The sequence below is a fragment of the Halichoerus grypus genome, chromosome 12 (genome assembly GCF_964656455.1).
Source record: "Halichoerus grypus chromosome 12, mHalGry1.hap1.1, whole genome shotgun sequence".
In the NCBI taxonomy this organism is placed as follows: Eukaryota; Metazoa; Chordata; class Mammalia; order Carnivora; family Phocidae; genus Halichoerus; species Halichoerus grypus.
In genome coordinates, this window is record NC_135723.1 from 105019627 (window position 1) to 105047486 (window position 27860).

The following is a 27860-nucleotide window of genomic DNA, read 5'->3' on the forward strand; positions in this document are numbered from 1 at the left end:
CCCCCCGGCAGTCACGTGGATTCCAAAACCTGCTCAGAGCCCGTGGCCCTGAAGTCGAGGGTGCAGGTCATACCTTTGCAGGCACCTGATTTTGTTTAAATCCTTTCCCAAATATTGAGCATGCCAAAATGAGCTCTTGTCCAAATGTGAATTGGAAGGGATTGCATTAATTTGAGTTAGGGTGATCTGTTCATTGTTGACTTTTACAGGACACCATTACTCAACATTCTAAGATGGACAAGTAACTAATATTAGTATCTTGCAGTCATTAGAGGCCCAGCAGGGATAGCGTTTGGAAGAATTGTCTGGGTATAACTTAACATTTTTATTTATTTCTATTCTCATGTTAGAAAGTAAGAGCCAAACTTGAAAACCCATTCAGTTCAGCCCGTTTTCCCTTCATGATGGCATCAGTCCTGTAAGGCTTGTCTATGAAAGACCTTCCATGGCGGCGGACACGGATACGGCCTGTCAGCTTAGGGAAAGCGGGCTTTTTATTTTTTTAAAGATATTTATTTATTTATTTGACAGAGACACAGCGAGAGAGGGAACACAAGCAGGGGGAGTGGCAGAGGGAGAAGCAGGCTTCCCAATGAGCAGGGAGCCCGATGCGGGGCTCGATCCCAGGACCCTGGGATCATGACCTGAGCCAAAGGCAGACGGTTAACGACTGAGCCACCCAGGCGCCCCAGGGAAAGCGGGCTTTTGGAGGGAAGTGGAGTGTTGTTGAGGAGGGTAATAGCTAACTGTCGAACCAGATCTAAGTTTAATGTAGTGAGCCCATCATTTTGCTCTCCCAGGGTTCGAGGAGGTGGCGAGTGAGGAGTTGGAGCCCGGGTTTGAGGACTCGGCAGAAGACGGCCAGAGTGAAGAGAACAGCGAGGTTTTGGATGTGATATCTAGCGAGGAGCTTGATGTCTATAGTGAAGATGAGCCAAGCGAAGGCTGTAGCCGGGGCCAGGGCGAGCTTCTGAGTGAGGAGCTGGAGTTTGTGTCCAGTGAGGATGAGGCGAGTCCAGGGGACGTGGAGGAGCTCAGCGAGGAGTGTGAGGAGCTGCTGAGTGAGGACAGCGGCCCGGAGCTGGAGGGGCTGCCCGTGGGGCAGTGAGCCGGGGCTGGCCGACGGAATAAAACGTTTGTGCCTTACTGACTAGTGCCTGAGACAGTCCTTGCTCAGACAGCCTAGCCAACCTGGGGGCACCGGAGGGGACAAGGGGTGGAACCCCAGGAGGAGAGGCAGGGCAGTTCCTGCAGGCTGGTGGTCCTGCAGGGCTTAGCTGCCGCTTTCAGGCCCGCTGGGTGTCCTGGGGGGCCCAAAACGGTTTCACAGGCCTGGGGGCTGACAGCAGGAACTGATGCCTCTTGGTCCTGGAAGCCGGGAGTCTGAAACTAGGTCCTGGGAGGGAGCAGCTCTTCCAGGCCTCTGTCGAGCTTCTGGCGGTCTCAGATGGTCCTTGCGTGTAGCTTTCTCTTCCCTGTGTCTGCACATCGTGCTGCCTCTGCGTGTCCCTGTCCAGATTTCCCCCTCCTAGAGACACTACCGTTCCTGGATTCAGACCCACCTTACCGAGCTCATCTTAACTCCGTCCTCAGCAGAGACTCTGTTTCCTTCCGAATTAGGTCACACTCACGGGGCCTGGGGCTTCGGGATTCCACATCATTTTGGAGGGCCACAGTCCATCCTGTAACGTCATTTTCCCTAAAGAGTTGTCTGTATACTTTAGAAGGAGCCAAGTTTGGACGGAGAAAGAAGGGGAAGCCTTGAAGTGAGATGTGCCGAAAGAAACTAGAAGTCAGAGGTCAGAGGCACGGGTGCCCTCCCGAATTCCTTAGGGCATCCTTGCACATGCGTAAGTTGAAAGAAGGCAGGGAATAAGACTTAAAAATCCACGTAGGTAACGGAGCGTGTTAGACTGGTTTCCAGCTGTAGTAGCTAAAGACGGTCTCCGTGCACCTTGTATAGCGACCACAGAGCCCGTGGTCCTGATTGGGGGGGGCAGTATTGCTGCCCCTCTGGCTTCTTGTTCCTCTTGGAGGAGGCTTAGCGCTCTGGTCAGATTCCCTTGGAGAACATACCAGAGTGTGTCGTTCTGGCTCATTTGAGAACTCTTGCTCTTGGACTGTGGAAATAGTCCATTTTCAGTTGAAGGTAGCTGGCGACGCCGGCTGTTCGGTGCGTGAGTTTGTGCCTGCGAGTGATTGAGACTTGGTTCCTATCACTCTGCTCCCTCAGCTGCACCCCGAGCAGGGAGAGGAGAAGGCTGGTTCCTGCAGAAGGTGGTTCGAGAACTGTTTCTGGGCCGGGAGAACAGCAGTGCTGGCCACCCCACCGGGGGCGGGGCACCCCGTAGTGAGGGTCTGCGCGCCGGCTCTGGATCACGCACACGGCCAGGCCCTCTGTGTGCGGTGTCCGTTTTCTGGGGGAAGCCAGTGCCTTGGCTTGTGTTGGTTCTTAGACTCCCAGTGTAGTTGTGGGCCTCGCTTGGGTCAGCTTGCAGAGTCTCTTGTAGGTTTGGCTCCTCCCTCATGTCTTCCACGTGGAACTTTGGAATCTGTAGTTGAGGGGACCACTTCCTTCCTGGGAACCTGGGGAAGATGTGCTGTGGGAGAGCGTAGGGAAGTCGAACAGGCAGCACTCTTTATTTGAAATGCCCGTGCTGCGTTCAGATTTTGTTTTGTTCTGTTCCCCGCAGTTTTTCTCTGTGGTTGGGGAGTCCACAGTGTGAGGCCCTGGGGGAAAGAGCAGCTGGTGCCTCCTGCCATTAAAGCCTCTTCTTCCTTGGTTGGGTTTGTTCTTCCTGGAGTGTGTACTTCGGGTTGGTGGGCTAGGAGCAGTACTGATCATGGTGGATTTAGTTTTGTTCCTGTGCTTGCGTTTGCTGTGGGGTTAAAGGAGTTATTTGATCTGTTCCTCCGCATTTGTTTTGTGGTTATCAGATACTGAATTTTGGTATAAAACTTAAGAAAATGTATGGCTTAAAACATCTTTCACAATACTTCTTTTTTCCTTAAGGCTGTTTGTATGTATGCATGCACGTAAGCATTTGTTACGGTGGGTTTTGTGCTAAATTATTCCACAACATTCAGTTAAATGTACTTTTTGTCCTAAGTTTGACCTTGTTACTTTGGTCTTGATGAGTATCTTGCTGATATCACTGATCCCTTCAAGGATTCGGTTTCCTGTTTTGAGAGACTAGCAGGATCATCTCTGAGGCGGAGAAGGTGTGCTATACATCCAGGGCTCGGCGCCTCAAGCCCTCAGGTGACCGTGTTGGCTTACACTCCAGACCTGTGTCTGTTTCAGGTCGCCTTGGTATCTCCCCTGCCTAAAGATCCTTGCAAAATAAATGATCGAGAATACCGGTTTTATTTTTTGAAATCTGTAGTCCATTTCTCCAGAGAGAAGCAACGTGGTCTATATATATATATATTTTATTAAGATTTTATTTATTTATTTGACAGAGAGAGACACAGCGAGAGAGGGAACACAAGCAGTGGGAGTGGGAGAGGGAGAAGCAGGCTTCCTGCGGAGCATGGAGCCCGATGTGGGGCTCGATCCCAGGACCCTGGGATCATGACCTGAGCCGAAGGCAGACGCTTAACGACTGAGCCACCCAGGCGCCCCGCAACGTGGTCTATATTTACATTTCTGTTTCTGACTACATACCCATATCTGAGGAAGTTCACTATAAGGAGTTGGCTCAGTCGATTATGGAGACTTACAAGTTCAAAATTTGCAGAGCTGCTGTCTGGATTGGAGTCCAAAGGCCATCAGTCTGGAAGAGCCAGTGTTGCAGTTGAAAACCCATCAGGCTGGAGGATTCTCTTACTTGGGGGAGGGTGGTCTTTTGTTCTCTTCAGCCCTTCGACGGATTGGATGAGGCCAGCCACTCAGGCTACTGATCTAAATGTTAATCTCATGCAAAACACCCTCAGAGACACACCCGGAATAGTAATTGACCAAGTATCTGAGCACCCTGGGGCCCCTTGAAGTTGCCATGTGAAATTCACCACCACAGGCCCACCCTCTGTCAACTTGATACCCATACTCCTCTCCTGAAGTTACTACGCTTAATCTCCAGATAAAGATAATAGCGCAGTTATAATTTTCCCTAACATGAGAATAGCTATCCTGTATGTGCCCGAAAATGCAGTAACATTTCTCCCTGATGGGGAGGTGAGGTCCTGAAATACTGTGATAAGAAGTGTATGTCTTAGGTTACATGGTAAGGGGATAGGAGAGGCGGAGAACAAGATGTTTAACGTATTAAAACGTGTTCACAAACCTCTATAACAAAATAAGAAGGGGGTACTCATGGAGTACCTTCTTTAAGGAGTCAGGGGTGGTCGCAGCTGATGTTTTAAGTACAGTGGGCCCTTGAATAAACAGGTCTGAACTACGCGGCTCCACTTTTGTAGGGTTTTTTTTTTTTTTTTTTTGGATTACAGTATTGTAAATGTATTTTATGATTTTCTTAACATTTGGTATTCTCTAGCTTACATTATTGAAAGAATACAGAATATAATACAACATAGAAAACATGTGAATCACCTGTGTTCTAGGTGAGGCTTCCTGTCAGCCGTAGATTATGAGCAGTTAAGCATTTGGAGAGTCAAAAGTTAAACTCAGATTTGTGAGTGTGTGAGGGGTCAGGGCCTCTAAGCCCGCATTGTTCAGGGGTCTGTTCCTCCTGCGCACGCTCCCCATTTCCTCAGCCTTGAGCAGACACTTCAGCTGGCTGTGGTTTGTACGCCCACTGGGCTGAAAGTAAAACCGTACTTGGTAGCATATTTGGCTATGTTACATTGTCTTATTACAATTTTATTTCTAAAATACAAATAAAATAGATGCATACTCAAGAATTTGGGAAATATAAATGAGGTAAAGGGGTAATCAACATTTGTCTTGCTACCAATTAAAAATCCACTGTTAATATTTTTCACCTATTGTAGTTGTAACGTGTTACCTAAATGTTCTCTTCTGCCTTTTTCTAAAGCCTAAACTTAATGCTCATTTAAAATGTGCATTTAAAATGCTATTTACCTCCTCCTCTTTTGGAACGTTTGGTTATTTTCAATTTTCAGTATATAATTCTTTGAAGTCTTTTAGTGCAGTGTAGTATTTCCATGTTTGAGATGAGTGATTTCCCTGAAGTAGAAATGCTGGGTTGAAGAGTTTTTAAAAATTGATTGTATCTAGTTTGGGGCTTGAAGATTTTGAAAGGTCACGGTACACAGTCTTTAACTGCTTTTTGAAAGGGTACAAACTAGCAATAGCCAGTGATAAGCTCTTAATAAAGATTTGTCTAATTTTACAGTGGCAGCTTTTAACAGCATAAGCATATTAAAAAAAGTGTTTGTGTCACCATGACTGATGTAACTTAGAGTTTTCATTTTCAGGGTTAAACTTTTGTAACTTTAACTTTGAAATTACATAACGTAAAGTTCAGTGAGTAAAATGACTACCCGAGTTGTAGAAAAGCATTTAGGCTGTGCAATATCAACAACAACAAAAATAAACAAGATAAAGGAGTTTTTTGTTTTTTTGTTTTTTTTTTTTTAAAGATTTTATTTATTTATGTATTAGAGAGCGAGAGAGAGGGAAACAGCATGAGAGGGGAGAAGGTCAGAGGGAGAAGCAGGCTCGCCGCTGTGCTGGGAGCCCGATGGGGGACTCGATCCCAGGACTCCAGGATCATGACCTGAGCCGAAGACAGTCGCTTAACCAACTGAGCCACCCAGGCGCCCAAGATAAAGGAGTTTTTAGAAAAATACCAGAAAATATAAACTGAAAATCCACTGGCCTTACTCCTACTTCTAAACCAGCTTTTGAAGTAGCTTCTGAAGAATGGAATTGTATAATTATGCAAGTCTTCATTTAGCCTAGAGTGTGAGCATTTGAGCCCGTGTGTCTGATGGTGGTACCATAAGGCCCCTGGATCTCACTCTCAAGAGAACAGCGCTAAGGATTTGATTGCCGTGTGAACCTCAAGAAGTTAATAAGTACGTTAGAAGAACAAACACGGTAGGATTCAGTGTAAATGAAGTCTCAGGTGCAGAACAACATGGTTTTAGGGATTTCTGAAAGTGTAAAGCAGGCCATGTAAATTCTTTTTGATGTTAACTTCTTAGGGGAGAGTCAGAAGTTGCACAGTAAATTTAAATTGCATTTGTAATGTTTGTTTCTTCACGTGAGTGGTGGACATCAGGGTGGCTCTGACAAAATTTGGTGTCACCGGTGTGTAGGCTGTGGTTTTATTTGAATAGGGTGAGTCTCTGGAGAAGTTCAAGTGTTAACTAGCTTTAGATAAGATGAACTTCCATTTATACTTCTGTTACAATGGACTGTAAGCCCAGCCCCATTTACAAAGTAGTAGGTCATAAATGACTTTCCTAGGAATTATTTTGTGAAGGGCAGCGTTTACTGTGGAATGTTGGCATGAAGTTGCAACACCAGCAGGCTGGGGGTTGACTTGCCAGCAGTTAGCAGTTCTAACCTAGTACCCTCTGTGACCCTTGGATTGGCTCCTCTGGGGCCAGTGGGGCCATGTCTGCGCACTGGGCTTGCACGTAGGCCTTCCTCCTTCCTCTGGCACCTTCTCCTTTCTAGAGCTTTCAGGAGGGCATCAGTAACCAGTGACTCTGAATGTGTCCTTCAGGCCCATCTTCCTGCACGTAGCATTAGATAAAGCAGACCAGCTGATTTTCGCTGAGAACAGCTCAGGGAGGCCAAGACTGTGCCCGCGCTCTTTACTTGGCCCTATTTTGAGCTTCTTAGCCTTGCCTAGCCATCTGCTCTCAACTCACGGGTCCTCCGTGTGTCTGCGGATCATGGCAGAGTTCACCATGAAGGTCACGTGTGTCTGTGCACTTGAGTTGTGTCGTGAACTCCCCTGCTTTGGTCACTCTTGCCCGGTTGTACCGAATACACCATCCTGGTTCTGTAGTTTGTTTCTCTGGCATGTGCATTTTTTTCTTACCATTCATCAGGATTCCTTGAGCTTCTCTATTTCCTTGGGGAAAAAAAATAACACTGATTAATTCACAGAACCGCAGTGTATTTTTAAAAAGTTTGTATAATTGCTCTGTTTTTAGTAAGTGCCCCATTGACTGATAACAAAATATCAGGGCTTATCTTATTTTTATTTTCAGGAGCATTTGGTATGTCTAATAGGAATACTATGGCTATCTGTGTCAGTAATTTTCTGTTAAAATAGAGCATGTTGTTAATGTCTGCCAATTAACATTTATTCAGATTTGACCTTGACTAATCCTTTCTAATTTTTTTTTGCTTATAGAAAAGTAAAGGGAATTCTTAAACCCTATGGCCCAGGATCAACAGCTATTAAATTTTGCCTCACTCGTCACACCATTCTCTATGTTATGCAAATAAATGTTAGAATAATCCATTTTTGTTTTTATTTTTTTAAGATTTTTTATTTATTTATTTGAGAGAGAGAATGAGATAGAGCATGAGAGGGAGGAGGGTCAGAGGGAGAAGCAGACTCCCCGCTGAGCAGGGAGCCCGATGCGGGACTCGATCCAGGGACTCCAGGATCATGACCTGAGCCGAAGGCAGTTGCTTAACCAACTGAGCCACCCAGGCGCCCTTGTTTTTATTTCTTTCTTTTTTTTTTTTTTTTTTTTTAAGATTTTATTTATTTGACAGAGCACAAGCAGAGGGAGAGAGAGGGAGAAGCAGGCTTCCCGCCGAGCAAGGAGCCCGATGCGGGGCTCGATCCCAGAACCCTGGGACCATGACCTGAGCCGAAGGCAGCTGCTTAACTGACTGAGCCACCCAGGCGCCCTTGTTTTTATTTCTTAATTACATTGGGGAAGGTAGCCCAGGCTCCCTGGCGCACAGTTACCTGAGTGTGAAGCCCCCTTAGTCTTCCCAGTGGTGGCAGCAGGGACAGTGCCTGCTCCTGGGACTCCGAGGCCATATTAAAACAGCTCTCTAAGAGCGCCGGGGTGGCTCAGTCAGTTAAGTGACTGCCATCAGCTCCGGTCCTGATGCTGGGCTCCCTGCTCAGCGAGGAGTGTGCCGCTCCCTCTGCCCCTCCTGCCACTCAGTGCACGCGGGCACACTCCCTCTCAAAAGGACTCCCTACGAGACTCTTAACTCCAGGGAACAAACTGAGGGTTGCTGGGGGGGGGGAGGGGGGTGGGGGATGGGGTAACAGGGTGATGGGCATTAAGGAGGGCACGGGATGTGATGAGCACTGAGTTATACGAAAGTGATGACTCACTAAATTCTGCCTCTGAAACTAATAGTACAGTGTATATGTGCTAACTTGAATGTAAATAAGATCTTGACAGGAAAAAGAAAAAAAAAAACCCCGGCTCCCTGTCTGAGTTTGAAGCGCACATGAGTGATCTTGAATTTTATGTTTGTGACATAGAACGATTGTGTCAACAGTCTGGTTATTTATTCCTTAATGTATTCTAGCTGTAGTTAAATTAGGTGAGTAAGTAAAGTTGCTGGTCATTACATGAACTTTGGTTGCTCTGTAGATAAGCTTTGTTAAAACTTCTTGATAAGTTTTTTCTTCTGATGGAATAGTGTGTTATAAGGTGTTAACGTGTTTTCCCTTCATCGCAGCTCTCCCGTGAAAAAAATAAGCTCCAATAAAGACTTTACAAACTACATCTGTTTGTTTTTAGAAGACCCATTTGAGGACTTTTTTGGGAGTCGAAGAGGCCCCCGTGGAAGCAGGAACCGAGGCACAGGGTCGTTTTTCTCTGCCTTCAGTGGATTTCCGTCCTTTGGAGGAGGGTTTTCTTCTTTTGACACAGGTATTAAATCCTTAGATTTAATGTCCAGTCTGTGAACAGACATCAGTGCTGATCAGCAGTCTCAGTTAGCAGTTTGAAGAGTGTATATTCCTTTGGGTTGGAATAGCTTTGTAGATTTGCCAGTAGTTTCATGTGTGGAAAATCTGTACTTAGTAACCTATATTTTCCCCCCTAATCTTCCCAAGAATGTTTTACTTGAAAATCCATTTCTAATCTTACTATTAAAGGTCAACATTTAATGAAATTACTGGTTAAAAGGAGTTACTTGATTTGGGGTAAATAATTGTGGAAAAAACCCACTTGTAGACGATCTCCCTGAATCCTTTTTTGTCAGACCTCCTTGGCAGCTTTAAAAAAAAAACAGTAGATAGTATTCTAGGAGGGTCCAGGTTGATGGGATCGGAAGGTGGGGTGGAACACTGTGTGCGAGTGCCCGTGGCCACGCAGAGTGCACGAGAGGGTGCGATCGTGTGTGACTGCCCTGCCCCACAGCAGCCAGTGGGCTGTGTACAAGCAGCTCATCTGGGTCCTGATCCTCCGGGTGTGAGTTTGAGCCCCATGTTGGGTGTAGAGATTACGTTAAAAAAAAAAAAATGTAAAAAAGCAGGGGGGCAGTTCATTAACCAGAGTATTATGCATGTGGCATGATATAATTACGTATTTTACCTGAAGAATTAGGGTCTTTTCTTGGAAGTTCATATAGTTCCTCTTAACAGAGGAGCTCTTGTTTTTTTCTGATTCTCTGATTATTTCAAATGCTACGTGGTAGGAATTGGCGGTTCTTGTTATGAAGGCTGCCCGCAGCATACAGCTCCGCGTTCTTCCCTTGGAGTACTGTGCTAGTGCCGTGGGGGGAAACGGTGGGTTTGCTGACCCTTGGCTGCAGAGGGCGACTGCAGACGGCCTGTCTACAGCAGCCCGTCGTTAGGGACTGCACAGTGTGCTGCAGGAGCATTGCTCAGGCTTAAGGGAGAGTCAAAGAAAGCTGACTTAATACATCAACAAAATAGTACTTCATTTAAGAAATGGTGGCTAATGTGTCGGGAGGGGGGTGTGTGGATGCAGACCTTACTTCTAGGAGTCTCGTAAAGAGTCATGTTTAGGGCGTATGGATTTGTTCTAATGTGAATATTTTCAAAGTGGGACGAGTAGTAATAAGCTCTTGAAACAAGCAAACCAGTCCCAGTATCAGAGGTTGCTTTGCTTTCGTGTAACTTGTGGAAATCAGGGATCTTAGTGTCTGTAGTGTGATTGCCGTAATGGAGAATGTTGTCCGCAAGTGAATTAGGCAGAGCCATACTTTTTCAGTAAGTGTTTGCAGTATTCTTTCTAAAATTCTTGAGCTTTTTAATAATTCAGAGTGTCACCCCTTCGTGGTCACATTGCAAGGAGAAGGTAAGCAGGTTGGGTTCGGCGTTCTGTGCCGGTGAACGTTCTGCTCCTGCCGCACAGCGATGCCTATTGCCGTCCCGCTCCTCTGTGGTGCGCGGGCCCGGCTGGCCGCCTGTTGCCAGGCTGAGCTGCCAGTGGGCTCAGAGGGGGGCAGGAAATAGGATGCAACAAGGGGGGGCTCTCCTGCTCCCCAGCCTCCAGGGGAGCACGCGCCCTCCTTCCTCCTCCCCGTGGTTCCGGGGCCGCTCTGCTCAGGCACCACTCTCCTGGTTTGATCTGTTCCTTCGTGGTTTTCCTGTTACTCATACTTGGGTTACATTAGTACTGACACATTGCTCCCTAATCTTCCTGTTTTCCCACAGGATTTACTTCCTTCCCGTCACCAGGTCACGGCCTCACTTCGTTCTCTTCCACGGCATTTGCTGGTAGTGGGATGGGCAACTTCAAATCTATATCAACTTCTACTAAAATGGTTAATGGCAGAAAAATCACTACAAAGAGGTACGGTGGCTGTTTATACCTTTTAAATAAGTAGGTGTGCTGTTTGGTGGGTGCCACGTGTCCTTTGCGGTGCGAGCGTGCACACGCACACGCACCCTCCGAGTGTAGTGTGTAGGGTGTATGTTAAATCTGGCAGCGGCGGGATCTTAATGTCTGAATTAGAGCTTTCCCATTTGAACTGCTGCTTAATACTTCTGTAGCAGAAGTGATCTTTATGTAGAGCGACACTTAAAATGTGTAATAACATAGTAACGCCTGGAAACCTCGGTTAGCGCTGCTAGAACAGGACCACCGTGAACAGTACGTGTTCACCTGCGCAGTGTTGAGCTGTGCAGTGTTTGAGACGCAGCTCTTACCTGTCAGAAGAAATGTATTTTAAGAAAGAATTGTTGTCAGGTTGCTTTCACCTGTGTTTTTGGCCCTCAAGATCAGTGATTTCATATATGCGAGTGGGAATTACGCTTTCTTACAATAGGCAGGTACATTCACATGTATTGACTTTAAAAAAAGGTTTGAAATGCATTTTATCTTTCAGAATTGTGGAGAATGGTGAAGAAAGAGTGGAAGTGGAAGAGAACGGCCAGTTAAAGTCCTTAACGATAAATGGTAAGGAGCAGCTGCTGCGCTTGGATAACAAGTAACAACGCACGCGTGTGGCAGGCGCGTTAGCTGTAACGGGCACCGTTGAGGACTGACAGGAACGCTTTTTTTTGAAGATTTCAAACGAACTCAACTTTCAGTATAACTGTACCTAATCTAAAGTATTTATACACAGCTCGTCGGAGCCCTATTTGTCATAGACTTTTGAGTTTATTGTGGGGACCACATAATAGGACCATTGTTTGGGGGTTTTTTGTTTTTGTTTTTTTTGTTTTGTTTCGTTTTTGTTTTTGTTTTTTGTCTTTAAAATTGTTGTAAATCTCTGTATGCACTTTGCTTTTTTATTAAACGTAATCCAAGGTGGCCGTGACTCTTTCGTACACTAACACCAGCACGGATCTGCTTTTCCATTGTGTTTGAAACGTGAGCCAAGTAGAGTCAGCCTGCTGTGAAGTTAACATTGCCAGGATGAATCTTCCACAAAAATAATTTCAAGTTTTTTTCAGTATTTAGTAGTGAGAGATATTAATGCATTAATGGTAATACATTTCTCGTTTAATAATTGAGGATGTTTTTCTAGTTGTGCATGAATGCTGGCAACTTAGTAAGATTTGACAATTGTTTAAATATGTAATGTTAAGCTTAGGTTTAAAAAAGTAAAGCTGGTAAACTGGGTCTTTGTCATTTGCTTAAAAAAAAAAAAATAAATGCGAATGTGTTTGGTGCATTCTTTCCTGAGTGGGGCCTGTAGCCTTCTTGTGTCTGTGTATGATTTTGTACCTGGGCTTCCAGTGTCCCTTCATTCTTGTTGAGTTCTGTTCCTCAAGGTGGACGCCGGTATTGAGTGACCTGTATTCCTTTTTCTCAGTATATTTGGAGGGTTGGTGTCTATTTTCCTATTTGTGTTACATAATGATGAGCAATTTATTGAAGCTTCTCCTATGGTAACATTTTTATGGGGAAGGAAGAAATAGCTATACGACTTTCTCATTCTTTACAAGTAGGTTCTAGTTTTCTAGGGTACGTTTGATGCCGCTCATTTAAAGATGTGATATGCATGGCAAAGTCATGGGGTGACATAGGTGTGAACAAAAATAAAGCTCTTTTTTTGTTTTTCGACGTGTAAAATCACGTTGAAGATCCAGTCACCAGTGACTAGAATTCCAGCCAGAGGGATGTTAAACTGGACGTGGCTTGCATTTGAACAACCCCACTCAGCTTTGTTTTGGGTAAGCATAGGGTCCTGCCAGAAAGACAGGAGGACCTAGGGTGGTTCCTTCATGACAGACAAATTTCTGTCTGTGCAGGCCCAGTTAGAAGGCATGTGGAAATTGCCCAGGTACCGTAGAGTCTTTACAGAATCAAATGTTTTTGTTGGAAACAAAGAATATTGTAGAAAATTTCATAGAAACTAAAAACAGTGCAGAATGCAGTGTAAGTTCTTGAAGACAGTTGAACTAAGGGAAGCTGGGAAACGTGCTGTCCTAGCCCTCCAGGCCTATGGAGCAGAGAAGCCTATTGTAGGTTCACAAACCAAAATTCTGATACTAGAAAGCCCACTTTGTTTAGGCCGTTAGGATAGATGATTTCTCTGTCATTGAGAAACTGCAGTTGATAACCTGGAACTGAACAGACGTAGACTTTACAGTTGTCATTAAAGGTGGGTGGGATGAACCCTCCCGATAGAGCAGGTTGATGCTCCCGTAGGGGAGCAAGAAGTCCTGTCTACTCCCTTAGTTAGAGCTTCCCGGGAGGCATTGCACTAGACCTGTGGTCTCCTGTTTGGGATCCTTGTGGGGGGGAGTTGAGACTGTCGGGTGCACGTCCCGCTGTGAACTCTTCCTTTACAAGGCAGGATAGAGGCAGAGGTTTCTGACTTCAGAGAGTCCTTCTGCTGAAATTTCTTGGTGGGGAGCATCCCCGTCAAATGTTCTTCACTGGCATTGGGGGAACGTGGCCTTCGTTCTGCACTTGTGTTGTTGATAGGAACGTTCATTTTACAAATTTGTCTGGGGCGGGGGGGCGCGTGTTAAGGAGTCCCTTTTACCCGGAGCCGTGAGGCATCTTCCCAGCTCTGGCAGCATCGCTCCCATGAGGAATGACGTGCGAGAAGAGCTCATAGTGGACATTGCAGGCTCTGGTCATTTGTTGGTCCCTACGCTTTTCTGTGATTCTGTAGGCTCGGACGTCCCGTGTGCACCGTCTGTCACTCGCTGCGTGTCCTGTCTGCCACGTGCTGCATGTCTCTGTTCAGGGGCAGAAATCCTTACAGTCCTTGAAGAAGACGGGACAGCACATGCTTGGGATGTCAGGCTGCTCTTTTCCCTGCATCCCTGTGGTCCCTCAGTTGGTCTGATTGAGTTCGATGGATTTTGCTTCCTTTACAGCTCCAGAGGCTCCAGATGCGAGTTTGGAAACTCAGTAACTTTATAATGAAGACGATGACGATGTTCGTAGCTGCACGAATGGCGATTTGTCCTTCCTCTCTTTTCTTTGAAGTTCTTTCAAGGGCAAATTGTAGAGATTTGTAGAGTTAGCTTTAGATTTCCTGAAGTTACTCTTAGAATCTGTGTACCTAGTCTGCTGAAGTCTGTTCCTTACAGAATGGCCAAGCTCGGGGAGATGGCACCTTTCTAGTCAGTGGTCATTTCTGTTTATTATCTTCTAAAGGTTTAAAATTTCTCCTTGATGACCTACCTCCTAGCTATCACTACCCTCTTCAGGGACTGCTCTTCTCATTTTTCTTTGAAGCGCTACATAATTAGTTTGAAATTTTATTTTCAGAGAATCGAATAGTAGTTTATAATCGGTCTTCCTGTCTTTGCTGTTGGATTTTCGTAGTGGCGGAAGTTAACCATCAGCCTGTTCAGTAACAGGATGGAGGTAGTAGTAACCATTTCTGGAGGTTTTCAAGCCCAGAGTTGCCTAGTAAATTGGAACAGTTGATGCTGTGTGGTCAAGAGGGGTTGACTTTTATGACCCAATGGCTTATATTTAAAAAAAAAAAAAATTCTGATACCACCTCAGGTGTTTTTGTGGTCAGTACTTGTGCGTCGGGTGGTTAAATGATGCAAGTCCTTCAAGAAACGTTGACTTCCATTTTTCTTCTCCATCCGCATTTCCTGTGTCCTTACAGCATGTAATGCATCCGCTTTGATTTTTAGGTATTTCTCCCAATCTGGTCATATGGGTGACTTTCTGTTCTTGCTTCATCCGCTGTGAGAATGCTATTCTGTACTCCTTGAGCTGTAGTGAGTTGCATTAATTGGATGTAGACCTTGGTTCTTAGTATGATTAACAGTTGGGACTGCGATAGGCCAGATAACTTTTGGCTATATTAGTTTCTACATCTTGACATTTGAGAGGGTCAAGGGAGGGGAAGTTATAACAGCTCTTAACCATATCAGTCAGAAATGTAGAAGTCACGGAGATCCAGAGACCAGGATTTCCAGAGACCAGGACTCGGTGGGACTTTGGAGTCTCACTTGTTAGGGAGAACTGGACGTGGGCATCAAGGCCCATCAGCTTGCTGTTTGCCCTCAGGTGGCAAATACTTTCCTCTTGCCTTTGTTGTCAGGCACTCTCACACTACCTGGGTGGATGAATCATTTACTGGGGACTGTCGGTCCTTTTCCTCGTATCTGAGCATTCAGAAAACTGAGGACCTGTTCTGGAGTGCAAGTGTGACAAGAGTAGAGGCCCTTTGGGGGGCACCACTCACTGAGCTGGTGCTCGAGGAGTAAGCCCAGCATGGCGGTGACTGTCCCTCTCCATTCCTCCTCGTTCACCTGGGAAAGCATCGTCCCCTGCTCCTTCATGCCAAGTAATGACCAGGTGTGGCTTGGGATGGCTTGAGGGTGCATCTTGGTTTACAACACTTCTTTGCTCTTTGGACCCCTGACTAGTAAATGTTCAGTTTCATAGTCTTGTAAACTGCAGTTTATTACATACGGGATTGATGTGTGTCAGGAAAGCGTGTCTCGTCATCATGCCCTTCTCCCCACCCCACCCTCCTCTTATGCTCACCGCTAGGGACTGCATCCTGATACTGCAAGCATTCCACACATGGGTAATAGATAAACAGAGAACACAGGCCTTTCTTAGCAAGTGGCAGGGAGCCTCGCCGAAGAACCGTGGAACTGGAGATGATGTTGCAGAAGTCGGATTGGCTCCTTTCTGCTGATGCTTTGGGAAAACCACCTTACTCTGGTGTGACCTTCTGCCCTGTGCGTGGACTGAGTGCACAAGCTGGTACAGTGGGGGTGGGTGGATCGTAGCATGTTGGTTAAACTTCAGTCTTTTCGAGATGCAGCCCGACACACTGGTGGGAACGGTGGCCTAGCAGAAGCATGGTTCCTGGCGCTGTCCCTCCATCCCCGCACACGCACGCGGTGAAATTGCAGTTGTGTGGAGTCTGAAGCCTGTGGGAGGCTTGTTTCTCAGGCATTTCCTGCATTTTGTTTCTTTCATAATAGAGTTAGATTGTTTTTGAGTATTAGTACACCAACATTCCTGTTTGTATATAATTCTTAATGTATGTGCCAAGTCATGTGGTTATGTTTCTTTCCTAAACAGTTTATTTATTTATTTATTTATTTTTATTTGACAGAGACACAGCGAGAGAGGGAACACAAGCGGGGGGGGAACACAAGCAGGGGGAGTGGGAGAGGGAGAGCAGGCTTCCTGCGGAGCAGGGAGCCCGATGTGGGGCTCGATCCCAGGACCCTGGGACCATGACCTGAGCCGAAAGCAGACGCTTAACGACTGAGCCACCCAGGCGCCCCACAGTTTCAGGGGTAGAATTTAGTGATTCATCAGTCTTCTATAATACCCAGTGCTTCATGCCCATCACCCAGCCACCCCATCCCCCTACCCCCTTCCCCGTCAGCAACCCTCAGTTTGTTCCTGAGAGTTAAGACTCTCTTACGGTTTGTCTCCTCTGTTTTTGTCTGTCTTTTCCTTCCCCTCCCCTGTGTTCATCGAACTCTGGAACACTTCACGAATTTGCGTGTCCTCCTTGAGTGGGGGCCATGCTAATCTTCCAATGTTCGTGTGCTGCTGAAGCGAGCACCCCGAACAGTTCCTTCAGTGACTTCCCAGCCTATTGTTAGGAGGTAAATTTCCCCTAAGAGGATATTAAGTACCAGTATTTCCCAGTATTGATGGTGTGTTCCATCATGTCATGAATACACAGTATCATAGCACTGTATCCTTACACACATGCATTAACAAAGATACTAGGAGAAAACTGGACCACCAGAACAAAGATGTTTACTTGTTTTCTTCAGCTGCTCCCTTGGTCAGCTGACCCTCTTTGGCATCGATGTGGTGGGGTGGCAGGGAGGATATGCCAAGGGCCTCATGAAGCCAGGCTGCCTGGCCAGTCTGCCCGCCCCGAATGTTAGGAACATTGCTGCTAATCAACCCGGAGCCTGAGCAGATAACCTCTTATCTGAGACTTTGGGGTTACTTGATAGGATGCCAGGGCACTAACATGAAATCCAGAGCTGGAAGGAAGAGAAAGAGCGGTGGGCTCCGTGTGTCCTGTCCACCATCTCTGCTGGTCTTTCCTTTATTCGTGAACCATTTGAAGGGTCCATGCAGAGTTTGTTGAGCTGTGATAATGTGTTCAAGGGCGTTGGGAAAGCATGAAGGACTGTCCAGAAGGCATGAGGAAGAGTTCCCGCAGAGTCCTGTGAGTTGTTGCCCGTCATCTGCCAAGCAGGGATTGGATTCCCAGGCGGTTCCCGAGTGCCCGGCAGGGCCGGCCGGCCCGGTGCGTGGCGTGTGCTCGCTCGCCCTTTGTGCTCTTGTGGCCTTGGCCTGATGCCCTTGTCCACCCCGGCAGAGTGGCTTGCAGCTTTTACCCCCAGTCTGCTCTTGTGGGAGTAGTTACATCAAATGAGGTTTCTAGAAGTTTAGTTGGGTTGAAACGTGTGCATGAAAATTGACATCACTTTCCACAAAGAATACTTCCCCATCAACAACGGATTCCTCACATAACTTGTGAAGACTCCGTGATTTCTAAACTGGACATTTCTTTGGTTAATTAATTGGGTGGAGCATCTTGTTTGTTGGGGTTAGCTGGAGCATAACGTGTTTCTCCCAGTTCCGGGGTCCCGTAGGTACCTGTCATGGCGGGGTCTTCGTCCGTTGCCTGCTCTGTGGAGGGGATGGCCCTTTGCAGTGGTCATCTGTTCATTGGACTTACTGTGTGGTCGTCTTAGGATCTTCTCCAGAAAAGTGGCTTTGTTTGACCTTTGGTTTAATATCCTACATCTTCCACAACCAAGTTTTCTCTCATTTTCTTGTATGTTGACACATATTTGTCTCTTTGTTTCTTTAATTTACGTGGACTATTTGTGCTGAAAACATCTGACTTTCTCCCAAATGTCTTTCCATGTTCCTCTTGTACATTTGCGTCAGACACAGCTGTTTTAGGACTCCTCTCTCCTTTTGTTCTTTGGTCTTATTTTATGCCAGGATCACCCTGTGTTGGTTGTGGTAGTTGCCGGAAAGGGCAGCTTGTTCTCAAACCTATCTTGGGTGCTCCTAATGCTTCGAAGTCAGCTCCAGGTACCCACCCTTACCTGATTCACTAACTGGCTATTGGGTATACCTGAGCGAGAAAGTAAGTTTTTATATTCCTTTTTATCCAGTTGCTTCACTGTACTTTTGGCTTACTCTGTTTTTATTTTTTTAGAGGCGGGGGAAGGGCAGAGGAAGAGGGAGAGAATTTTTTTAAAAAGATTTTGAGAGAGAGAGTGCAGAGAGAGGAGCGAGCACGAGCAGGAGGGAGGGACAGAGGCAGAGGGAGAAGCAGACTCCCCACTGAGCAGGGAGCCTGACGTGGGGCTCCATCCCAGGACCTTGAGATCATGACCTGAGCCGAAACCAAGAGTCAGATGCTCAACCGACTGAGCCACCCAGGCACCCCTTGGCTTACTCTTTTTTTTTAAAGTATCAATTTTTTATAGCTAGATAGCCCTACTAGTTTTCGCCTATTTCCCCCTCCCGCATTTTTTCTTACCCAATCATTAATACTGATAGTAGAGGTTTTTCCTCTTGTTCTCAGTAGTCTGGTTTTAGTAGTTGACTTCTGGGATTATGTGCTTGGCTGCAGCTTTCTCTTCCTGTTGAAGGAGAAAGCTGGGTGGCGATGCTGGGTTCTCTGACTTGAAGTCCCTGGGGCTCCCGAGTGTGCGGGAGGGTCCGGCCCGGATCTTTGTTTCGCTGGGGTGCCTTCTGTGCTCTCTGTCCCCACGAGGAGAGGCGCCTTGCTGGCCAAGTCCTCTAGTCTTGGCATGTTTTCCAGTTACTGATACCCTCACAGTTTTCTGCCGTTCCTGGTTTGGTTTTTCTCCTTGTCGGTTGAGCACCTTGTGTTTCCAGGGAGCATGGCCGTCCGTCGAGGCTCAGGAGACATCAGTCACTCTGGTGAGAGTTCCTTCTCTCCTTGCATCTGTTCTTTCTGGAAACATTAGCTTTTAGTACTTTCCTATTGACAGGTTATCCGATTTTCATCGTTTTTCTTCCTATTCTCTTTGTTAGTTGCACTTTGAATATTTACAGCCTTTTTGTTCACAAATGGGAGTTTTTAAAATTCTGAGTTCAACGTATAAAACGTTCTTCATTTCTGTTGATTTTTAAGGCTGTTGTGTTTTTATTTCCATTCAAAACATGGCCTAGAAGATATGAAACACCTGTTGTTTGGGATGAAGGACTCAAAAACTGCAAGTTTTTACCTAGTCGATTCTGTGAACTTTATTCTGCTGGGTTTTTTTCCTCTCTTGGTTTGGTTATTTCTGTCCCTATTTATTTACCTTCTAAAAATGTTTAAAATGTTAATCCATCTACAATTTCCAAGTGAAGTATGGAGTCTAATTTTTATTTTCCCATATGAATGGCAGTTCTGTCCTTTCCCCACTGTGAAATGTGATTTAATTCTTAGTAATTTGCCTTTGGATTTTTTTTGAGATCGCTCATCAGGATACTGCCACGGTGAATAAATTTGTTAGGGACGGATTTTTAAAGAGGGAATACCTTGGCCCCTAACTCACGAGAGCGCGCTCCATCGCCCAGCCGCGTGCCTTCCCATGGCCACAGCGGGGTCGGAAGTGGAATCGAAGCAGCCCGCGGTCTGCGCAGCGTGGTCTGGGGCCGACCGGCTGGAGAGAGGCGCCCTCAGAGTGCTGTGTGCTGTGACAGAGGCTCCAACACGCACGATTCTCTGCGTCCTCACGGACTTTTAATGTGTCCCCTGGTTTTCCGTTAAATTCTCTTTTGAAGAGAATTTCATGGGCATGGTGCTAGTGAGTGGTGTTCACTGCTGGTGTTGAGCGGACACGGGGGCTGAGCTCTGGGCTCCCCGGCACCGCGATGGTGCACTTGGAGGAGCGTGCCGGCGCGGTGTGCCTTTTCCGTGGGCGGGGGAGGGGGGCGCAGTCTCCGGGGACTGCCGGGGTGTGGCTCGGATTCAGACAACTGCAGCAGTTCCTTGGCACGTGCCTTGCTTCATCGGAAATAGGTTTTTGGAAGATTTAACAGATGTCAGTGTTTCACAGAAGACGGAGTAATTGAGAAGAAACTAGAAAAAATCAGATTTTATGAATATGCAAACCTGTGGAACTAGAATGTTTCTTCTGCTTTACGATGGATCTTCTCGAGATTCATTTCCGTTACTGTTAATTACCTCAGCTGTTCTCCGTCTCCACGAAGTCCTGCTTCGGAGCTGGGCTTACCGAGGACCGTGGGCCAAGCAAGCAGGCCCGGCAGCCCAGCCCGCTCGGGGCACAAGGGCTCCATTCGCAGTTCAGGTGGCATTTTCCTCCCCTCTCCCCACGCCCACGCGGATCCTGTCCTCTCGAGGCCCTGCTGCAGCTGGGGTAGGGCTGTGTGGCCCTGAGACCTCCGCCAGGTTCGCTGCAGGGACCTCGGGGGGCCGGGGGGCTGTGCGCTGGTGGCCTTCCACTTTCCGCACCATTTTCTTCCTGTGCATCGTCCTCCGTCCTTGGCGGCCTTTGGGTTGTACGTGGGGGGTCAGCAGCCTCCTGCTACCGGTAAGGGCATCACACGTGACCCCTCGTCACAGGATGGTGCCAGTCCCGGGAGGGCAGATACAAGCCACAGACGAGAAGATGAAGCCCTGGCTCGGGTGCCTCTGTTCTCTTCCTTTTCCAGTTAGGACTGTGCTCAAGCCAGCCGGGCGCCCCAGGACATGTGGACGGCCCCGGGTTCCAGGCGTCCTTGGCCTCACTGCTGCCATAGCACTTCCTGCAGGTGCTGCGGGGTAAGCGGGGTCCAGCCCAGTCCCCCCAGCCAGTCCGCACGGTCCGTCCCAGATGCTGTGCCGGGTGGGCTTTCCTGCTTCAGGAAGTACCCCGGGCCGTGGCTGTGGCCCCGTGTCTGTCGGGAGGTTGCCACGCTGCACGGTCTCTAACACCACGAGGCCTACGCCACACAGAGGCCTTTGAGGTCTTACAGAGGCCCGTTGAGGACCCACCCCTGCCTGCCAGCCCCGGGAGACGTGCAGTCGGCCAGGCGCGGCTGGGGGAGAGGTGGTCGTGTATGGTGGCCACGCCGTGGAGGCGCGGTGCAGCGCCCCGGGACCGGGTGAAGGGGCTCCGTCCTCGGTTTCAGCTGAAGTACTGGTGGGGAAGCCAGCGGCTCTGGGGTTCAGGGCCCAGCTTCCTTGTAGGCTGCTTCATCGTGGCCCCTCCCTGGCCTTCACCCCAGATCGGGGTTCCACGCACCCGCTCCCAGCACTGCAGCCCCTCTCTGCCTGGGCTTGGGCCCCACTGTGACTTGGTTTCCTTTCATGTAACCAGCCATGGTGTGCTTTCCCTGTGTCCAGTTACTTGGAGAACTAGTCCTTGTCTCCCTTAATGAGCCGGTCTGCCTTCCCAGTCCAGCTTGCATGTTGTCCCTGTGTCACGTGTCCACCAACTGCTGGCTGGAATTGAGTCGTTGCCTTGTTGAAAACCGCTCAGGGACCCTGTCGGCTTAGGAGACATTTCAGGATCTGTGTGGTGCCTGTGTTTTCCTGTTCCTGTCCCAGGCCTCTCCATGGCCACTCTGTCCCACGTCCCAGGCACATCCTGGCCCGTGCTGCTCCCTGTGCTGTTCCCATGTCCCGTTTTGTCCCCTTTGGGGGAGCTGCCCACTCGCCGTTGGTCCTGCATGCTGTGGATGTGCCGAGCACGAGGGGTTGGCGCGGACCTCACCGTGGCACCGTGTTCTGTGCGTGTGTGTCCCGTCTACTGCATCTGTGAGAACAGGAGCCCTGCCCCACGCGGGTCTGCAGCGCCTGGCACAGACCGGGCCCTGAGGTTTGAGTGAACCTTCTGATGGGCCAGTGGTGCATTTTTGGGTGTTTGTGTCATCTGCCATTGTGTTGGTGGTGGTCATGACTGGAGTAAGTAGGGATTTGCACCCCCCCCCCCCCCCCCCCGGCGTCCCTGCCCGGGAACAGCAGCCACAACCAAGGCCTCTTGGATTGTACTTATTTGGGAAAAGGGATTCTGTTTTTATCTACGGAAGTTTGTTTTCATTTGCATATTATCAGGCCCGAGTGCACTCACTGTATCTGGACTCCATTTGGGGAAAGAACGGAGGCAATCTGACGGCCGGCCCTGCGCACGGAGCAGCTGCTGAGCATTCCTCTCATAGCTTCTCGATGATCTCAGCGTACTGTGGCTCGGACACTGCAGACCCTGTTTTTGTTTTTAAATTTTATAACTTGGTGCTGCAGGGCAGGACCGTTGCTGGTATATTTAGTTTTCCGAATAAAAAAGATGCTCGGACTCTTGTAAGCAACATAAAGTTCAGTTAATTCACACGCAGGAGAAAACGCTTGCCGAAATCACACCGAGATAGTAAGTTCCGGGTGGGTTGTAGAACTAGAGGGGACTACTTTGTTCCAGGCATTTGTGTTTCATATTACCTTCACACAGTACAGAGCGGTCACCTCAAATCGTCGGAACAGCAGGAAGTGCCACGGAAGAGCAAGGGTCTGGTAATGCGCAAAGTCGTCCAGGACCTGGGCAGGGGCTGGGGAAAGCAGCACGGCGACTTCCCAAGTGTGCCCGTGGCTGTGGGGATGAGGTAGGGGCGGCCGTGGTCAGTGTGGTTTTAATTCAGAAAGCTGGCAGCCGCGGCTTCGGGAGGTGCTGGTGGGCGTTGCTCGGGCGAGTTCCCCGCGGACGCCCTCGCCCAGCGGTGTGGCCCTGACCCGCAGCGGGAGTGTTCCCGACCCGGCGCCGTAGCATCCCGTCCCGTCCCGGGGCTTTGGCGGGAACCGAAGGCAGAACAGGGCTCTGAAGATGGGCTGGGTTGGGGGCGGGGGGGCGGGGCGCGCGGAGTCTGGTGCTTCGGAAGGTCGGCAAGACTGCCCTGAAGTTGAGGTGAGGCCGAGCCAGGTCTGATCCCGCGGTACTCAGCCCCTCAGAAGCTCCCTCTTCCGGCACCATGAGGCCGGAGCAGTGGGTCCTGACGACCGGTTGACCTGCCCCTTTGTGCCGCAGTCCATTCTGACACGGGGCGCGGGCCGTCCTCGGTCCAGAGGCTCCTCCCTCTCCTTTCCATGTGGAGTCCCCTCCCCTTCCCCCTCCCCGAGGCTCTGCTGCGGTGGGGGGCGCGGTGGGGGGCGGCTCAGGCCCTGGTGCTCAGCCTGGGGGGCGCAGGCAGGCTTCCCGCCTCGCGGTGAGGACCAGAGGCTCCGACTCGGAAGCGATGGCGTTGCCCTGGGGCTCCAAACGGTCCAGCCCATCGTAACCCTCATTCTTCTTGAAACCAGCACTTGAATCCCTTTCCTCAAACTCAGGCGTACGTGCAACCATCAGGGCGAGGGTGGTGGCCCCCCGTTTCATAACCTTGTCGACGCCTGCGAGCATACCGCACATTTAGTGGGCTCAGTGAGTGCTTGAATGCGCACGTGTGGACTGAGCCCTTGCAGAAAGTATCCAGCGAAGATTTGGGGTAAGACCGCGATTTAATCTTTGCTTCTCATTTCCGTCCTTTATCTCCTTTCCCTGAATCATTTTTCCTTGTTCTTGAGATACCGTTAAGTTTTGTGGGAGCTCTGTGGGGTCAGTGGCCTGATTGTTCCTGCTCCAGACCTGAGGAGCTCTCGGTGGCGTGGCGGGCCTGGGGGAGCATAGAGGTCACTGTGTACCCCGTAAGGGTCGACCGTGTAAATCAGGGAGAAAGCGACGTGTGGGACAGTAGGTGCTCAGCTGTGTGTCCTTCCACTATTTCTGAAAGGGGCACTGTGGACCTGACAGCCTAGCGCTCAGCCCCGGCCACCCACCCTGATCACGCGGTAATTCCTGCTGCAGGGCCTGTGCAGCGGGGCTCGAGGGAAGGGGCCTCGTGGGCGAGAGGCCTGAGCTGCAGCGGCGCTAGGATTTGCCCAGGAGGTTGGGTGTGGGGAGACGGAGGACGGGCACTGAGCCTCTGGCCAGAGCCAGTGGGCAGGCTTGGCGCTTGGGGCCTGGGACCCCCCGCAGGACTCCGGCTTCCTGTGCAGTCCTGGAGTCAGGGACGTGCTTGCCTCCTGCGCCCTGAGTGTGTCCGGATCCGAGAGGTGTGGGAGTTGTGGCACCTTCGCCCAGAGTCTGGAGCGGATGGAAACCTTCAGCGTGCAACTGTTTTCTGTCTCTGCATATTCAAGGCATTCTCAGAATATCGTCGGGCTTAACATCTTAGAGACTTCTGGTTTCTAACCACCCAGCAAACCCAGGACATGACGCGGCCTTGGAAGCCGGTGTATGTGCCCGTCCTGGGCCTGGGGCGAGCAGGTGGTTTAGTGCAGCGAGAACCGGGGGTAGGTAGGACGGCCCAGTCCTGGTGCTTCTTCCCCACACGGTGGCTCGTGTGGCCCCATGGTGGCCCTCTAGCTCGTGGGGGCCTGTGTCCAGCAGCAGACGCCCACCTTCTCTGCACCGTAAGTGACGGAAGCGAGGCCAGTGGTCTGTGCCCAGACCAGGTCCCTGCTCTTCCGTGGGGGGTGGTCCTTGGCCATGGTGGCTGCAGGTGCTTATGGAGGTGGCAGGGAAAAGGCCACCTCCTCTTCGGCGTGTGCCGGAACGGCTGGCAGGGAGAGACTTGGATCCGAGTGTTCCTGAACTGGGGTAAGTAAGCTGGGAAGGGCGCGACTCCCCCCACGTGCCCCCGTCCTCCTCCGCCACGTCCAGGCCAGCCACTCACAAAGCCCAGCCCACATGGAGAGGTCCTGACCGTGTTCTGAACTCGTGCTGACATTTCTTCTGTGTTCCCCTGCGGATTACAAGGTGTGATGGTGTGGGGCCCGGAGGGGTGGCCCGCTTGCCCTCGGAGGTTTCCTGCCTCCTTCCAAGGTGGAGAGAAGCTGAGCATGTGCCTTGGCGCTCAGGGCACAGAGCTGGTCGTGGTGTCAGCTCGGGTGCTGCGGCCACAGGCCCCTCCCTGAGCGCGGCTCGCAGCGGGCCGCCTGAGACACCGAGGTCCTGGCTCGCCGCCCTTCTGCGCTCCCCACTGCAGACGCAGGCTTTGAAGTCAGGTCCCCACGCAGCAGTTACTACTTGCTGCCAGCTCCTTGGGGCTTACACCATGTATTTGGGAGTCCTGCTTCTGTTTTATTTGCCGAAGACAACACAAGGCCACATAATCAGACCACAGACCCCCCGAGAGGTGGGCTCCCCTCGAGTGCTCCCCCAACCTCGACCTCGGCCCCGCTCATGGGCGCCTTCCTACTGCAGACACGGGTGGTCCTTGGCTGAGGCCCCTGCCCCAGAGGGATGTGCCTGCCAGGCCTGGGGTCTCCGTGTCCTCTCAGTCATTGGATTTGATTCTGAGAAACCCTCAGTGGGCCAGAGGTCCTCACTGAAAACGTCTGTCCAGGCCACGTGCATGGGACCGCCGAGCATTCCCTCCCCCCGTGACGGTCTGCCTGGTTAAACGGCTCCAAAACTAACATTTCCGTTTCGGCCAGCACGTGGGACATGTGCATGGTAGCCGGGAGAGAACGGGACGCTGGCCCTTAGCGCAGCCTCGCTGCGGGGCTGGGGGGTCCGAGTGCCAGAACGCACGGAGCACATGTGTTGGGCCCAGGGTGTCCGGAGCTGTGGGGGATTTTCAGAGGCTCTCTGAGGAACCTGAGACTCCCTTTGGAAAACCTCTAAAATGCCAGTCGCACGATGCAGGCTGCCCCAGGACTTCCTATTTCTTTAGTAGTTTCTGTGCTTGGTGTGGGTGCTGGGACCATGGAGTCCGCCGCCTCTCACCAGTGTGGCCACGACTCCGGTGGCTGGCGCTCCGGTGCGAGGGCAGAGGTCACGCCTGGGTTGGGGCCGGTGCTTGTGGCTCGGAAGTTGACCCGTGAGAAGTGCTTTCGCGCCCTCCAGAGTAATCTCGGTGGGCGCTCGGTCTTGCCCGCGCTGAGCCTGGCACCTGGTGTGAATGAGCCGTGTGCTGACACCTGCGTGGTAAAAACTCGGCTGCGTTTCAGGAACGTCGGGAGCTGGGGCTCCGACGGGGAAGGCGGGGACGGGACAGTCCACGCTCTGTGCACGCTGGAGGTCACGCTTGGAGGGAGGTGGTCCCTCAGTGCACTTCTTGGGGCTCGGGTTCTGTGCGCTGGCTGTCTGGGCGTCTCATGACTGTTGTGCCCTGGATAAGGGACGCCCCCACCTCCCTCCACGGGGCAGGGCGGGTACAAGGCTCGGGGAACGCCCCCGGGCCCCTTGTTCCCTGAGATGGGGGTGTGACAGCATCGCTTCTGGCTTCATATGGCACCTTTCTCTCCACCTGCGCGCCTGGTCATCAAGAGCCTTCAGAGAATGAAATTTGAGATCATTCAGTGACGATTATAACTTGTTTTCTGATTTAATTCCTAGTGTTTATCTAATGTGCAAAACTGCTTTCTATTTTTTGAAGACCAGTAGACACACAACATTGAGAGGACTGTCCCATCTTGGGTGTGTCTGGGGTGACAGATGACCCGCGCGGGTGGGGACACGGGCCGTCAGGCCCCCACCTCCCAGCCAGCCAACCCCTCCTCCCCTTAGATGGACAGGTTCTAGAATTCAGGCTGCCCGGGAACGCGATGGGAGGCTGCATCTGGAGCCCTTTCCTTGCAGGGTGATAACTGCTGGGTCAATTTTGACAAATTTTCGTGGGCGGTCTGGCCCCTGACGGATTTCAGTAGGACACGCGCTCTGACAACGCGTGAAGTCGCCCGTGTGTGTGTGTGTGCAGGGGCGGGCAAGAGCAGCTGTGTCCCGGGCCTGTCCACAAGCCCCTGTCTCTGAAGGTTAGGGTCAGGCCCCGATAGCGCAGGCGGTGGACTCAGCGTCTTCCTTCTCCTGCAGGGGCGCGGGGGCCCCCAGGACAGGTGGAGAGAGGAGCCGTGCGAGCTCACGCCCGCCCCGTCCTGTGCTTGCAGGTGTGGCCGATGAGGACGCTCTCCTGGAGGAGTGCCGGCGCAGAGGTCAGAGTGCGCTGCCCGCCCAGCCCGCCAGCACCAGCGGCCCCTCACCGAGGCCACACAGGCCGGCCACCCTGCCCAAACCCGAGTCTCTCCACACGCGTGAAGAGGAGGACGAGCCAGGCAGCCAGCGGGCCACCAGCAGCCCCTGGGACCCCTCCGTGCTCTCTGCAGGTGTGCAAAGGGAAACCGATGTGGAGCTTCCCGGAGGGGACGGCTCCCTTCCCTCCCGAGACCAGAGAGGACCGAAATCACTCCTGTGCTGTTGTGTCCTGACCTGAGCGGGGCGGGGCTAGGCGGGGGCCCGCGAGAGGCTGCTCAGAGCATGGTGGCGGCGGGAGGAGGCCCCTTGCTCTCGGCTCCCCTCCCGTGAGATCCCCCAATTAAAACGGGGTGCCAGTCTTCCACGATGGTATGCGGTGTGTTGTCTTGGGCAGAGGATGACAGGTGCTGCTTCTACTTTGAATATTCCTTTTTGTCACTTTGCACTTAGTGCTTGAGTTCTTGCAACTTGGACGGGCCACATGCTCTGAGCTGCTCACTGAACTGTGGGCCCCTTGCAGTCTCGGTGATGGAATGTTTTGCATTTGCTTCCTAGCCTCGTGCCTTCACTTGCGCTTGGTTAAAAATAGAACGGAGCACCCCTCCTGGACACCTTGTTGCCGCCTTCCTCCCAGGTGGAGCTGTAGTGTTTCCTCTGTGGCCTCTGGACGTGCTGGGTGATCACGACCCCGTTGCTCCAGAGCCCTGGCTCTGCCTTCCTCCAGCTTCTTGGCTTGTAATTTCTTATGGAGCCCAGATGGGTCTTTGAAGGGAATTCCCCATAGAAAGTTCTGGGTCATTTCTGAGAGATGGCTGTGCCATAGCTTTGACCTGCGTTCTGCAGCCCGGCGTCAGATGAGTTTGAATTATTCATTCGTGTGACACATTTGTGCCCATCCTGGTTGTCGCCACTGGGAGCCGCCACAGTGACCGTAGCGTGCTATGTGGTAGATGAAGACATCCGTCCTCGGTCCCCTGTGTCAGAGTGACGTCAGGGTACGTGCGAAGCTCATTCTGTGGGCCTCCGCAGAACACAGCATCACAGCCGGGCATTAGGAGGTTGAGG

At 50.5% G+C, this 27860-nt stretch overlaps 1 protein-coding gene across 1 annotated transcript in view; it reads left to right on the top strand.

Moving 5' to 3' along the window:
- DNAJB6 (DnaJ heat shock protein family (Hsp40) member B6) overlaps positions 1–27860 on the top strand; it is a 68787-nt gene that overhangs the window by 34085 nt on the left and 6842 nt on the right. The window contains exons 7-10 of the mRNA XM_078059816.1: positions 8665–8796; positions 10551–10689; positions 11225–11295; positions 26711–26926. Coding sequence (XP_077915942.1) covers positions 8665–8796; positions 10551–10689; positions 11225–11295; positions 26711–26926 — 558 coding nt within the window. The remainder of the gene's footprint in view (positions 1–8664; positions 8797–10550; positions 10690–11224; positions 11296–26710; positions 26927–27860) is intronic.